This window comes from Gymnoscopelus braueri, assembly GCF_963280865.1.
Source record: "Gymnoscopelus braueri genome assembly, chromosome: 17".
NCBI classification, from domain to species: domain Eukaryota; kingdom Metazoa; phylum Chordata; class Actinopteri; order Myctophiformes; family Myctophidae; genus Gymnoscopelus; species Gymnoscopelus braueri.
In genome coordinates, this window is record NC_137617.1 from 31,327,455 (window position 1) to 31,342,216 (window position 14,762).

The following is a 14,762-nucleotide window of genomic DNA, read 5'->3' on the forward strand; positions in this document are numbered from 1 at the left end:
ACTGGTGCTATCCAGAGCAAGTTAAAAGTGACTGAGTGGGTAGAGGTCGAGGTCTTTCTCAAGGACATTTCTGCCAGATGCGTGGCTGTTACCATTTGTTATCGCAGGGAACTAACATGAACTTTTGGTCCCCTTATTATATTTCTACATTTATTGAGAAAGACGATTGAAAAGCTGAGAGGGAACCGATAACAAAAGATGCGAGAGGGTTGGTTTGATCTTAGGCCATGAAGGGATTACATGTCGCTCAAGCATTTAGTGGTCTGAACCTGTTACCTCTCCCCCTCCAGACATCAACATGCCCACATCCAACCATGGCTGGCCTGAAGAATTTGGCTTCCAGCTGGGAGGGAACGGCCCCACCTACATCCTGGCCGTGGAGGAAGGGAGCAGTGCCTACTTGGCGGGGCTGCAGCCAGGGGACCAGGTGCTGGAAATTGAAGGCCAAAACGTGTCGACGCTAGGCTCCCAGGCCGTCATCGCCATAGCCCAGACCCAGAAGAACATCCCGCCAAGCATTGGAGTGGTGTCACGTATACAACAAGTACTGAAGAGTTGGCCAATATAATATAAAAATATCACAATTTATGATTCATGATATTGTTATTTGTCCCCATGTTATACATGTTTCTATTTTACTTCAATCAGGCTTTTGATTAACTGCAAATCATAAGCAAATGAAAATTAACTGACTCTTTGCAGATGGACATTACTCCCGGGCCTGATGGTCGTTTTGGCTTCACCATTGTGGGAGACTGCCCCTTGCTGGTGGAGGACTGCTCTCCCTGCTCTCCGGCGGGCCGCAGCGGCCTGAGGGCCGGGGACTATGTCATGGAGGTCAACGGCATACCTGTCAGGCAGCACGAGATGGCCGCCACGCTCATCAAGTCGTCCCAGGGCCGCACGCTGCGTCTCGGGGTGCTCTGCCTTGGCCCCAGGCAGAAACGCAGCAGCAGTGTGGAGGACAGCCAGATGGGGACGAGGCCCGACCGCAAACACAAGGCCCTGGAGTTCAACAGAAAGGTCAGTGTGCCAGGGTTAAGCATAGAGCAATCTGGGAACCCATCGCCAAATAAAAAGGAAAAACAGCGCCCTCTGCTGTTTTTTACTTATTCATTTGGCTCTGGGCGGAGCTGAACGGACGACACATGCTCAGGGAAACCGAGATTTTGGTCTGCCTTCAGCCTTTTACTTCCGGTGGTGCGACTATGTTTTCATTCCCACTAACAATATTTCTCCACGGAACACTAACACCATTTCTCCCAAAGAACATGGATCGTTTTGGTTATAAGCCCACTTGTTTCTATGATGAAAGAGCAATTTAAAGGAGAATACCGGACAAATTAAGTGTTGTCTTTGATGTCTCGTTACTCACCTATTGACGTGAAAAGTGGCGTTATTTTTTTCCATCGATTCCCCTGTCGTCATTTTTTAAACCCCCTCCGTTGTCATAATGGGAGCGCGTGGGTTAGGGAGATTCGTCTATTATAACCGATGCAAAGTTGTTTTTTTCTCTACTGCTAGTCATTGTGGAGTCTCATGATAGTCAAACATGAGAGTAGCATAGTATCCACAATGACTAGCAGTAGAGAAAAAAACAACTTTGCATCGGTTATAATAGACGAATCTCCCTAACCCACGCGCTCCCATTATGACAACGGAGGGGGTTTAAAAAATGACGACAGGGGAATCGATGGAAAAAAAGAACGCCACTTTTCACGTCAATAGGTGAGTAACGAGACATCAAAGACAACACTTAATTTGTCCGGTATTCTCCTTTAAAATGTTACTAACTTTCCGTGGTACTTGTCGGCTTTGAGGACGCTATCGTTAAATGAGTTTCGGTTTGTTTCCAGTGGGGAACGAACGGCACACACGTAAATCCCGGCCACTACATTTGATTGGGTAAAGCACGGCCTGCTTCCTGATCTGATGGCACGCCCACTTGTAGCCAATGTGCACGGGTTGTCAACACGGCTACCGACAGATTCAAACGCAGAGCAGAATCTGTTCTTGAGAGATTAAGCATAGAGTTGTATTTTATAGTGGGGACCGGGAATCCCCGCCCATTAATGCATGTTGCTCACCCAGTGCATGCTCCTCCTTCCGAGTATATGTGTCCTATAGGGGCTTGGGGTTATTATAACTTATGCTCTGTGTACGACAGTGTCACGCACCCAAAATAGCAGACCTGGGGCGGACTCACATAATGTGCGACAGAAAATGAGTCTGAAACGCAAGCCGGATGTATATTGTTTACATCATGGGTGACTTTTCGAATCCACTGTGGTGCATCCTGCTTTGACGGGCGTCTATGGGGGGAGTGAAGCCGGGCGGGGAGGGTGATATTGGCCATCATTGCACATCTTCCTACGGGCTGGGGCGGCACCTGTCAGCGGGGAGTGTTGGGCGGGAGGAGTAGGACGAAGGCTCTACGTCCTCCTGGTGGGGGCTCCTCACTGGCAGGTGAGTCAGTAGGATGTAGCCTCGGAAACCCAGGCTTTTTTTTTTGTTACAAAAGAAAAAAAGCCTGGGGGAGCCATGCAGGAACGATGGTCTTGGACCTTGTTATCTCCTAACCAATCAGAGTGCAGAGGGGCGTCGCTCTAAATTTGGTGACGTCAGCGTGCTCCGTGCACAGGCCGAGGGGGGGAGGGGAGGGGAGGCGGGGACATAGATTGGTGAAGCAATAGGAAGCCACGCACAAATCCGGGCGGCTGTGTTTGGGTCCGCCCTTCAAGACCATGGATTGAGCTCGTAGCCTCAGGCTAGTAGGATGTGACAGTAGTAACAACACAGAAAAGTGTGCGGGGAGGAACCAATTGGCATAACGACTACATTGTATATCATGTATTGTACCCTGTAGATTAGAGCAGAAAGAAAAAATTTAATGCAATGACGGTTCAAGCAACACAGGTGTGTTCCTTAAATTTTTCTATGAAATATCAGATATCGGCAGCATCACTCCAAAAACGCTTGGTATCAACTTTCAAAAACCCCTCTAACCATTCTCATGCATTGTCCTCAGATCGAGCAGATCCTGGGTGCGGAGCCCGAGGTGAAAGAGAGGCTGTTTGCTGTACTGAAGCAGTATGCTGCCGAGAAGAAAGTTGAGTGGCTGGCCTCGGTGCTGCCAGACATACTGATCACCGATGAGCAGCGTCAACTTATCTCCAGCATCAGGTAACCGAGGACTCTGTTTTGCCTCTGCTCTGCTGTATCACATCAACACCATTATTGTTGTATTAGGGACACCGAAATGCAAGTTGCCAATACAACATCAAAAGAAGGCTCATCCTGGCAATGAGCAAAAAAATGATACCGTTGCATGGAAGGATTGCTAAATGTATGGTTGAAAGGCGACTCGGAATCTGGTTTGTTAAGGCAACAGCACTCAACATGATTAACTTGGCCAGCCTTATTTGAGGCTTAATCTACAGGGGTCTGGCCCACGTCTAGCTGAGCTCACCTGGTGCTGTGTGGGCAGGGCATTATAATTTATATTATGGCCAGTGTGGCCTCACTGCATATCATTTATTTGGGCATAGTGGCCAGGGACTCCATGAAATTCCACTATGTATGTCTCATAAATTGTGTGTTGTATGGTCATGCAATAGTTTATGTCACCTATTTATGTCTACATATAAAACTGGTAGGATAACCGAGTAAAAATATAAATTAAATGTTTAAACATTTTTTATTACATTTTGTTTTATTTCATGTTAGCTTGAGGGCCCGCTAGTGGCCACTCTGTATAAGAGTGTCCGCTAGCCTCACAGCTAGAAGGTCCTGGGTTCGATTCCCGCCGGGGACGCTGTGGGCGCTGGGGGCGTGTCTTCTCCTCCGCGTCATCAGCACCCATACCCTAGGTGGGGTTGGCGAAAGGGCCCACTCTGTGTGGAGTTTGCATGTTCTCCCCGTGTCTCTCAGGGTAGTTAATACCCTCACAAAAACATGTAGTAATCCTGGTCACTATATCGCCTCCCCCATGACAGTCGGGGCGCCTGATGGAGGGGAAGGGAACTGGTTGGAATAACGTGTTCCTTCCACGCGCTACGTCCTACCAGGGAAACTCTCCCCTGTCAGGTGAAAAGAAGGTCAGTTGGCTCTCATGCATTGAAGGAGGCATGAGCTCGGCCCTGGCCTCCCTAGGCTGGTGAGGGGAGTGTAGTGCCCAGGATCACTTAGAAAATTGGCACCGGGAGAAAAATAAGGGTTACAAAATCGTGGGATAATTCTTTTTATAAAAAAAATAAAAAAGAATGTCCGCTAAAATGCCTAAAATGTAAATACAAAATAGAATGCACTCAATGCAGGATTCATAGCAGTTACTTCCTTGTTGCTGCTGTAGATTGTTTACAGCTTTGGTTTTCCAATGCTCTGTTCTTTAGTATCGTCTCTAATGCATCCCCAATCCTCACTTTGCAGTGCCAATGAAAATTAATGTTAATCTGCAGGGATTTAAATGTACTGTAATCACCTGGTAAACAGGCTATTGCTTTTGCTCATTCTGCCGAGGGAAGATTAGGGGGGACGTTTGCTGAGTGTCAATGTTCCCCACAGCACTTTAGGTGGGCTCCATCTGTCAGCCAGCATAGGGAATACACAGTGACTGACCGTCTCAGTCACGATGGATATGTGTGAGCCACTAGTGTTCAGTGGTGCATGACTTTGTAAGTATTTATGGCCAGTTTTTGTTAAGATTTGTGCAATCAGTGGTAAGCATTACTTTTTGGGCCTTCTACTGTAGCTCTATCAGTCAGTGTTTCCCAACCTTTTTCCTGCAAGGGCACACCTTTCATAACCAGAAGAACCAGAACAAAATATTTACTCTCATGTACACAAGATAATAATAATAATAATAATAAAGAAACCTTGAACATTACAAAATGTCTTTGGCCTACAAATATATAAATTTGGGTCAGTGCAATGAATGGAGGAGTCTGATTTCACCTTCACTTGAGTTCACCGATTTATTTTTGGAAACTTACAACTTGTTTTGCTTTGATGTAATAATAAAGAAACCTGAACCTTGAAATTAAAAATTACAAAAAAATAAAAGCTTCAATATGAACATCAACCTCAACAGTTACTTTTCTTTGAAATTACAAACTAAACTGTTTTGAAATTACAAGCACATAAAGTACTTGCTATATAGAAGAAATCTAATTGTGTATGTACCACACAGATGTGTTAATCTTAACTTCAATATCAATATCAAATTCAACAAATTATTTGTGTTTGAAATTAAATTAAACATAACTATAACTCTCTCATAACTAAACTAACTATCCTAATAATGTGTCAGCCTGGATCAATGACAAAAATGTTTAGAATGTTGGTGGAATTTAATTTGTCACTGCTTGTCCTCCTCATGTCAAGAGTCCGCCTACTGTATCCGGTATTTTGAACACACAAATAGGCACGCACAAATGCTGTTTCCGTATCCGGTCTAAACCGGATTTGAACAGGTGGGATATGATTTCTATGAGGTCTGATGGCTGTCAGTAGATATGACAAAGGCCTTTTTCACACAGCTCACAAAAGAAGAGTTAGACGTTAAATTATACAATTATTATAGACAACTGAGGCTGATACTTCCAGTCATAAAAGATGTATGCTTGTTGGTTTAGGGGTGGATTAGGGATGCTGGGTCCCTTCATTCAGGCTGTCCTCGCCTTACTGTGACTGGGTACCTGACATTCAATTTAATGGCGGTGCCTAGTGGCACGGCCAATGTGTCCAGGTGTTTCAGTTGCAATGTTTTCATTCTGACCATACACACACTTCAGTTAGCAAAAATGGACCAGGGTAAAGAGAGCAGTCATCATCTGCATCACAGTCTCAGAAGAAGACCATAGATTTCCTGTGCCTGGAAGATTTAGCACAGCGTCTGCTCTGCTCTGCTCTGCTGTGACTGAGAAGGCCAATGCCTGAGAGGCAGACTCTTGGTCACAGATGTTACACATGTAGGCGGGTCCTGATGATGTTGATGTTGTGGTCGTGTCCTATTGTAGGTTGATTCCTCTTTGTCCTATTTGCTTCATGACGTAGAGCCAGAGTGGTTTCACGTGTCAGCAGCCCGCTGTGGAGCACCTTCCCAGGTGACAGGGCTGATGTTGATTGACATGACGTCTTGCTTGCAGACCCCCTTATAGCGTAGATATGGACGGCCCTTCTTGTCAGACGATACTTCCGCATAGAGAATGCCCTTCGGGGATTCGTCCGAGAGATGTAGCACAGTACTTCTGTGGTCATGGGGCATTGGTTTGTCCTGTTGTCCAGTAAGTAGGGTTTGCATTTGAATGTTGGCAACTACAACTACAAGTCAAAGCTTTTATTTGGAAAGTGCACAAGATTGCAATTTTTAGGGTGCTCTGCAAAGAGTTGGCGCATAGAAACAAAAGGTTAATCTTTCAAGCTGAGTACAAGCTCTAGGGACCTGCAGTGATGATGTGGGCCAGAGGACCAATCCAGCATAGATGTAATATACTGTATATGGCAGCTTCCCAATACGAGGTGTGTGTGTGTGTGTGTGTGTGTGTGTGTGTGTGTGTGTGTGTGTGTGTGTGTGTGTGTGTGTGTGTGTGTGTGTGTGTGTGTGTGTGTGTGTGTGTGTGTGTGTGTGTGTGTGTGTGTGTGGCTTTTCCTCTAGTGCTACCCTCCAGAATGTTAACTTTGCACACAAGATATGTAATAAATAGCCAGATTGCAGTATGGACCCTACTGATTTGACCCCATGGCCTTTCCTCTAGTAGTGCAGTGGTTCTCGAACCTTTTCATGTCAAGGACCCCCAAATGAATATGTATTTGGCCGTGGACCCCCGTTAGAAAAATGTCAACGCATTGTGAGCTTGTAGATCGTCTATTTTCATTTATCCGATGTATAATAATAATAATAATAAACTTTATTTATATAGCACCTTTCATGACATGAATGCTTTACAGAGCAAACAAAACACAGAATAAAATAAAGCAGAAGTGCTTTACAGAAAAAGCAATAGGGTTAGTTAAAGTGATTAAACTGATTTTGATACTATATCAACTCATTTGGTTGGGGACCCCCTGAAACCACCTCAAGGACCCCTGGGGGCCCCTAGACCATACTTTGAGAACCACCCTTTGGCAAAAACTGCTGCTAGCAGGGCTTTTTAAGACTTGTCTTGTTGATTTATATCTGACTACGTTACTATTGGGTTAATATGCTTGCCTTGCACTCAACAGCAAAACACTACATGACATCATACACACCTCATACTAAGGACCGCAATGGAAACAACTGTCAGATGTATACATGTGACATATGTTTTATTTCATGATCAATAAAAATATCAATCAATCAATCAATCAATCAATACACACATAAATGTATTTATTATCAATAACTTATACGGTAGTGGTCTATTTAATGAAAATAAATTGTAGTAATTAGGTTCCTAACTAGGCCAGGAACATTATTATGTGGCTGAAAAAAGAAAAGAAAAAAAAGAAGACCACTTAAACCCTATAAGAAAAATTGTGATAATGATGTATCTATATGCTTGTAGATCCATTATTTCTTCTACTTTGGACAAAAAAATAAGTTTGACAATGTTTGTTTGTAATCACATCACAAAATAGTATTAGGGATGCAAAGTTTAAAGTGGCTTATGAATGTATTGTTGCAGATGTGTCTATAACGTGTGTCACATGTCACATGCACAGTAGATGATCAGGTGTGGATTGATATGCACTCAGTGCCGATGCTAGGGGGTGGCAAATGCCAACCACTGGGACCCATGTATAGGCTTGGGGTTTATCCTAATTATTTGTGAGAACAGGTATAGTTTGTATTTGATTAATGTTCCACCTGTGCTGACACAGTGTTCAGAGTGAAGAAGGAAGTGGTTATGATGAATAATTCAAATGGTGTCCACAGAGTGTTCCCTGTAGGGCTGCTTTTAGGAGGAATGTTACCTTTTGTACAAGCTCAATAATAGCGCCATAAATGACTGACACACACACACACACGTGCGCGCACGCGCACACACACACACACACACACACACGCACACACACACACACACACACACACACACACACACACACACACACACACACACACACACACACACACACACACACACACACACACACACACACACACACACACACACACACACACACACACACACACACGCACACTCTCTCTCTCTCTCTTGCTCATATTTGTCACTGTCTGTCAATCTCTCTCCTTTTCTGTCTTTTTCCCATTCTTGCTTACACAATCTTTCTGTCATTTTGGAAAGTAAAAATGTAACTAAGTACATTTACTTAAGTACTGCACTTAAGTATTTCAATTGTTTTTTTATACTCCCAGAGGCTAATATTGACCTTTTTACTCCACTACAATTTTTTCACAACTTACTTTGCAGATTTGTTTTATTAAATAAAAAAATACACTAAGTCATAAATGATAATGTATTATTATAGCTTAAGCTACCCTGCAGCATATAAAGTAATGAAATCAGCCCCTTGTTACCAGCTGCAACGTTAAAGTGGTGAACACGTGCATTACTTGGCCATTCTGTATAATGTGTACTTTTATGTTTGATTATGTAAGTATAGTTTGATGCCAATACTTTTACTTTTACTCAAGTACAATTTTGAATACAGGACCTTTGTATACATACTGTAATATTGTCTTCATTGTATTTCAACATTGTAAAATTGCTACTTCATCTACTTTTTCCACCACTGCTCGTTTCTCTCCCTCACCTCTCTCGTACCCTCATCTCCTCTCCCTGGGAGCTCCAATGGATTCTTCTCTCTCTTTAGGCACTAGCCCCCACCTCACTGTTCCCACCCGCTGTGGTGTGTGTGTGTGTGTGTGTGTGTGTGTGTGTGTGTGTGTGTGTGTGTGTGTGTGTGTGTGTGTGTGTGTGTGCGTGTGCGTGTGCGTGTATCCATTCACACTCTGTGGGTTGGGCTGCCTGAACACACCGAGGCGTAACCTCCATGCATCTCTGTCTCCAGCTATCATAGCAGTCCTCCTATAGGAGAGCTGTGCTGTATGTATAGTGGAATAATGCTGTCCGCTGTTCCCGCTCACTGCCGACAGACACAGGTTCGGGGCTGATTTGGTGAAGCATGGCAGAATGCTGACAAGATGAGCTGTCTGGGGTGAGGACGTTGTTCACTTCAACTCTATTTCAGGTTCACTTCAGGTTCAAATATTGGTTAAGTTTGAAGGGGTTTTTTTCTTCATATGAATTGTAGTTAAGGTTAAGGTTAATAACTTATGAAGTGTTTTTTTAATGGGTTTCTGACAGACCTCTAAACAGGGGAGTTATTCATGACTAAAGGACAAGGTTATTGAGATGTGGCTGTTTACCTATGCATGTTGTTTATACCATTGTTTCTCAAAGTGGGGTCCAGGGACTCCCAGGGGTCCTTGAGGGGGCTCCAGGGGGTCCCCAGCAAAATAAGATCACAATCAGTATAACCACCTTACCCCTATTTAATACTTTGAATGTATGAAGCGATCATGGACAAATCTTCATGAACAGAAATCCTGCACTCTGCTCTTGCTCAGCAGAGTGCGGGATTTTTGTTCATGAATATTTGTTCATGATTGCTTCATTTGTCAATGTCCAACGCACCTGCAAATATTTTCTTTGCAAATACTTTATATATTTAAAAAAAATCTAAAAGCTCACAATGGATAAAGATGCAACGTGTTGTGAGCTTGTAGATCTGCTGTTGTTGAATCATTTTGAAAAATCTTGTGAAACATTAGGAATAAGTTAGACCTTTATAAAATAAAGAAGAAATCTTCCTTTCTGGGGGTCCCTGGTACAAAATCTTTTCAGATGGGGGTCCGTGGCGAAATACATGAAAAAAGTTTGAGAAACACTGGTTTATAGCTGTAGTTGTGCTTGTGGTGTTGTGAACACATTCAGGGGTTGTGTTGCAGCAAGGCACTGTGGCAAGAGAGCCGCACATTGATAAGCAGCGGGCGACTGACAGGATCATCCCGCCACCTGGCACACAGTTTGCATGCCCATTGGTTTTCTGGTGCATGTGAGGTTCATGTCCCTGCTCTGTTATTTGCTCTATTGATCACAAAATGGTGATCCTCACTTTTGAATCATTTCATAATAAATGCACTACATGTTTGAGTTGTGTGTGTGGTGAGTTGTGTGTGTGGTTTGAGTGCCTTTACATGTTGATATTTTGTGTGTGTGTGTGTGTGTGTGTGTGTGTGTGTGTGTGTGTGTGTGTGTGTGTGTGTGTGTGTGTGTGTGTGTGTGTGTGTGCGTGTGCGTGCATGCGTGCGTGTGCGTGTGCGCGCTATCAGCAGAGATGGCCCTACTGACCGTAAGGGTACGGACACACATAAGTGACTGAAGGGGAGTATCAACGCATGCGTCCAACTGTGGAGTTCAACATTGTTGAACACCCCACAAGTCACGACGGCATGTGACGCATCAGTCGCACAGTTGTGACCTACTGGTTAAGGCTTTCTCTCCTGGACATTTTGCCTTTTTTTATCATCTCCATATACGTTTCCTCTAATGCTGACTATTGGACGGTGCCATTTCTGTCTACACACCCTGTGTCTGAGAGGTGGACTGTGGATGGTTTGAAAATGTGCCTACCAATGACATCATTGATGGTAACTTTGAACAATATTTCTAATAGTTGTATTAGTTTTTTTAATGCAAGAACAAAGGCTTCATGCTATTTCCGCATGCTGACTTTCCAGGAAGAGAAAGGCTGAAAATCCCCACCGATTATGTCATTGGTAGGCAGGTCTCTGAAATGATCACAGCCCAATGTACGGTAATGATGGAAATGTTGGCATCTTATCATCAGTATATATTAGTGAGTACCAGTTATATGAAGATATGGTTGAAAATGTTGTTACAGTAATGCCTTAAAGTGTTCCTTTAAGGCATACAGTACTTTTTTGCATGAGGTGTTGCCAACCACAAAATGAGCAGATCCACAAGCTCACAATGGGTTGTGAATGCAAGCTTGTAGATATGTTATTTTTGGAAGCATAAATAAGGACAGTCTCCCTTTCAGCATTCCTATTATCTTCCTCAATAAAGGATAAATACCAAGGGGACGACCTCCTTTTTGCTAAATCCATCTGCAAATGCTTTGGCTGTTGGGTGATCATTTTCCATCTAACCTAGTTATTTTGTGTTGTAGCCTGCCGGGTATTTGTAATGTATAGCTCAGAATCAATGCTGAATCAATCCAACTACTGAGCGTTTGTTTTGTCAATGAGTGTCATTGTGACTGCTCTCTTCACAGAACTTTCAACGACATGCTACATATAACATACAATGACTCGCTGTTTCACGTTTTCATTATCTATCCACATTTATCAAAATACATGCTTATTGTTGTCCATCAGATAAGAGACTGAACTCATCAGTCGACATGAGTCATATGTCTCTTTTAGTGTGTGTGTGTGTGTGTGTGTGTGTGTGTGTGTGTGTGTGTGTGTGTGTGTGTGTGTGTGTGTGTGTGTGTGTGTGTGTGTGTGTGTGTGGGTGTGGGTGTTTGTTTGTATTACTATAATTGTGAGGGGCAAATGTCCCCACAAGTATATAGTAGAATTTGAGAAACCGTCATTGCAAGAACAATTTTCCTGATCGTCAAAAAATATGTTTGATTTCTACTAAGGTGTCAGTCTTGCACCAAAAATAGCAGATCTACAAGCTTGCGTCGCAGCACAGTGTGTGTGTGTGTGTGTGTGTGTGTGTGTGTGTGTGTGTGTGTGTGTGTGTGTGTGTGTGTGTGTGTGTGTGTGTGTGTGTGTGTGTGTGTGTGTGTGTGTGTGTGCGTGTGTGTGCGCGCGTGTGTGTGTGTGTATCCATTCACACTCTGTGGGTTGGGCTGCCTGAACACGCCGAGGCGTAACCTCCATGCATCTGTGTGTGTGTGTGTTTGTGTGTGTGTGGAGAGTACAGCATGTGCGTCTGTGGGCAATGGGCATGTCTGTGTGTTATTTGGCAAAAAACTAATAGCACCTGTTATCCCAAGTGGATTTTGTAATGTGTATAGCAATAATATCTCGGTAGTGTGCATACAATGATTGTTAGATTTAACTGTTAGTTTGGGATGAAAGTATCTTCTATGGTGACTTTCTTACAGTTTAATCCCCATGGGTCCATTTCATTACATTTGTTCAGTGCTACAAGTGGATACATTGATACTAAGGATCTGACCGTGTAGTAGGCTTTTAGATCAGCTATTTTCGGTGCGCGACATACTGTATGCACAACCAAGTATATAAATCAGCCAAATGCGGCTGCGTAGTTCGCTTATGCTTCTGGCCGGCTCTGAGAAGGAGACGGCGTAGGAGACACACAAGCAGACAAGGCTCTTGAGGAATTCACTACGGAGATGATTTCTCCAGCATGGCTTCCCACCACAGATTTACAATGGAATTACTTTGCATTGGGTTTTGGACAAATTAAGAAAATAAGGTCTGTAGCAAAGAAAGGCTTGTGGAATTTTGTTCAACAAGATAACCACCACAACACTAATCTCTCAAGAACAGATTCTGCTCTCCGCTTGAATCTGTCGGGGGGGTTCGTCATAACGTGTACGCACTGGCCTATAAGTGGGCGTGCCTTCAGATCAGGAAGCAGGCCGCGCTTTACCCAATCAAATGTAGTGGGCGGGATTTACTGTCTGTGCTCTCGCTTCCCACTAAAAACAAACGGAACCACAGAAAGATATTCACATTTTAACTTGCTCTTTCATCTTAGAAACAAGTGGGCTTATAACCAAAACGATCCATGTTCTCTGGGAGAAGTGGTTTTAGTGTTCCGTGTAGAAATATTGTTAGTGGGAATGAAAACATAGTCGCACCACCGGAAGTGAAAGACTGAAGGCAGACCAAAACCCTGGTTTCCTTGCGCACGGGTGCTACATTGAGCCCCCCCCCCAGAGCCAAGTGAAAGAGTAAAAAACAGCAGAGGGCGCTGTTTTTCCTTTTTTATTTGGCGATGGGTTCCCAGATTGCCACAACACATACTGTATGTGTTGTATGTTTTTAACCACACTGGAAATTCATTAGTTTGAAATTTAAAGAAGCACATAGCTTCAGAATTCATGTTTGCAATATTAAAAAGTGTAATTTATGTTGTGGAGCAAAACATGAAACTCTCATAGGCTTATGGTAACCAGAAACATTATTATGATTATTATTCATCCTTTATTTAACCAGGGTAATACCACATTGAGATTTCCAACTCTTTTTCAAGATGGCAACATACGTATAGTTATAGTAGTAGCATAGTAAATTTGTTGAGGGAACCCATTACAAACTCACTTTCAGGTTTTAGCATTACAAACACTCACACAGTGACTCTAATAACAGATTATGAGTCATTTAATTATATATAAATTCCACTGGACTGAGTACATGTGTGGCAAACTATAGGTTACTGGACGTAACCCCGGTTTTATGATAATATGAGCGAGATGTCTCGCTATGGGAGAGCGCCCTCTGGCGTGATCACAGAAGTATTACCTTATACACTCCAGACAATTTCTATTGGCTGGACTCTGACCGCTCCCTGACAGGCGGGCCCGCCTCCACCTTATATCAGTCAGGGAGACGTCAGGTCATTCAATTCAAGATAACATTTTATTTCTTCTCGTTCGTAAACAAGAAGGGTGTCTTTCGAGACATCTCGCTCATATTATCATAAAACCGGGGTTACGTCCAGTAACCTATAGTTTTATTTCAAATATTCACTCGATGTCTCGCTATGGGAGATATAGTAAACTCCCTGATTGTTATCTCGAAGTCCAGAGTAACCAGCCTAGGGGCCTGACCCCCGTCTGGAGGCTACACTAAGGACCGTATGCGCCACAGGGGCCGCAATTACGTCCAGACTGTAGAATCTGGCAAACGTCAAGGGCGAAGCCCAGCTTGCCGCACTGCAGACATCCTGAATGGAGACCCCTCTAAACAGGGCCCATGATGCTGCCATACCTCTTGTGGAATGTGCCCTCAGCCCCGCTGGGGTCACCATTCCCGCACTGGAATAGGCCAACTGGATGGCCTCCACAATCCAGTGGGAGAGTGTTTGCTTTGTAATAGGTTTGCCCACCAACCGTGGGGCCCATGATACAAACAGCTGATCCGACTTCCTAGAAGTCCTGGATCTTCCGATGTACATTTTCAAAGTCCGAACCGGACAGAGACAATGCAATCGCTCATCCTCCTGTGAGGCAAAGGGAGGCGGGTGAAAAGCTTCCAAGGTCACAGGGACACATGGCATCAGGTGGTTTTTCGGTACAAAACCAGGTCTGGGTTTGACCACCACCCTCGTAGCCCCCTCATTGAACTGAGTACATTCCTCGTGTACTGACAGTGCATGAAGGTCACTAACCCTCTTAGTGGTCACCAACGCCATGAGCAGCGCAGTCTTAAAGGACAGATGCTTCATGTCAATCTGACTCAAAGGCTCGAAAGGAGGCTTGGTCAGGGAATCTAGTACCATGGCCAAATCCCACGACGGCACCGGGGATTTTGTCACAGGCAAGAGACGCCTGGCTCCTTTCATAAACTGACTGATCCTGAGGTTTTGGCCCACTGTCTCGCCACTAAAGCCAGTATGGCAAGCTGCAATAGCCGCCAAATAGACTTTTAATGTGGAAAAGGCCCTCCCTGTGTCTAACAGATCCTGCAGAAAGGACAGGATTACAACCACAGGGGCCTCAAATGCTATGGTGTGCGTTTTCTCACA

General features: G+C 44.0%; 1 protein-coding gene across 1 annotated transcript in view; it reads left to right on the forward strand.

Annotated features, from left to right (window-relative positions):
- Positions 1-298: 298 nt before the first annotated feature.
- Positions 299-14,762, forward strand: part of grid2ipb (glutamate receptor, ionotropic, delta 2 (Grid2) interacting protein, b) — a gene marked incomplete at both ends in the record, with an annotated part of 53,675 nt that continues 39,211 nt past the window's right edge. Inside the window, 3 exons of the mRNA XM_080454369.1 lie at positions 299-544; positions 703-1,023; positions 3,029-3,183. Coding sequence (XP_080310495.1) covers positions 299-544; positions 703-1,023; positions 3,029-3,183 — 722 coding nt within the window. The remainder of the gene's footprint in view (positions 545-702; positions 1,024-3,028; positions 3,184-14,762) is intronic.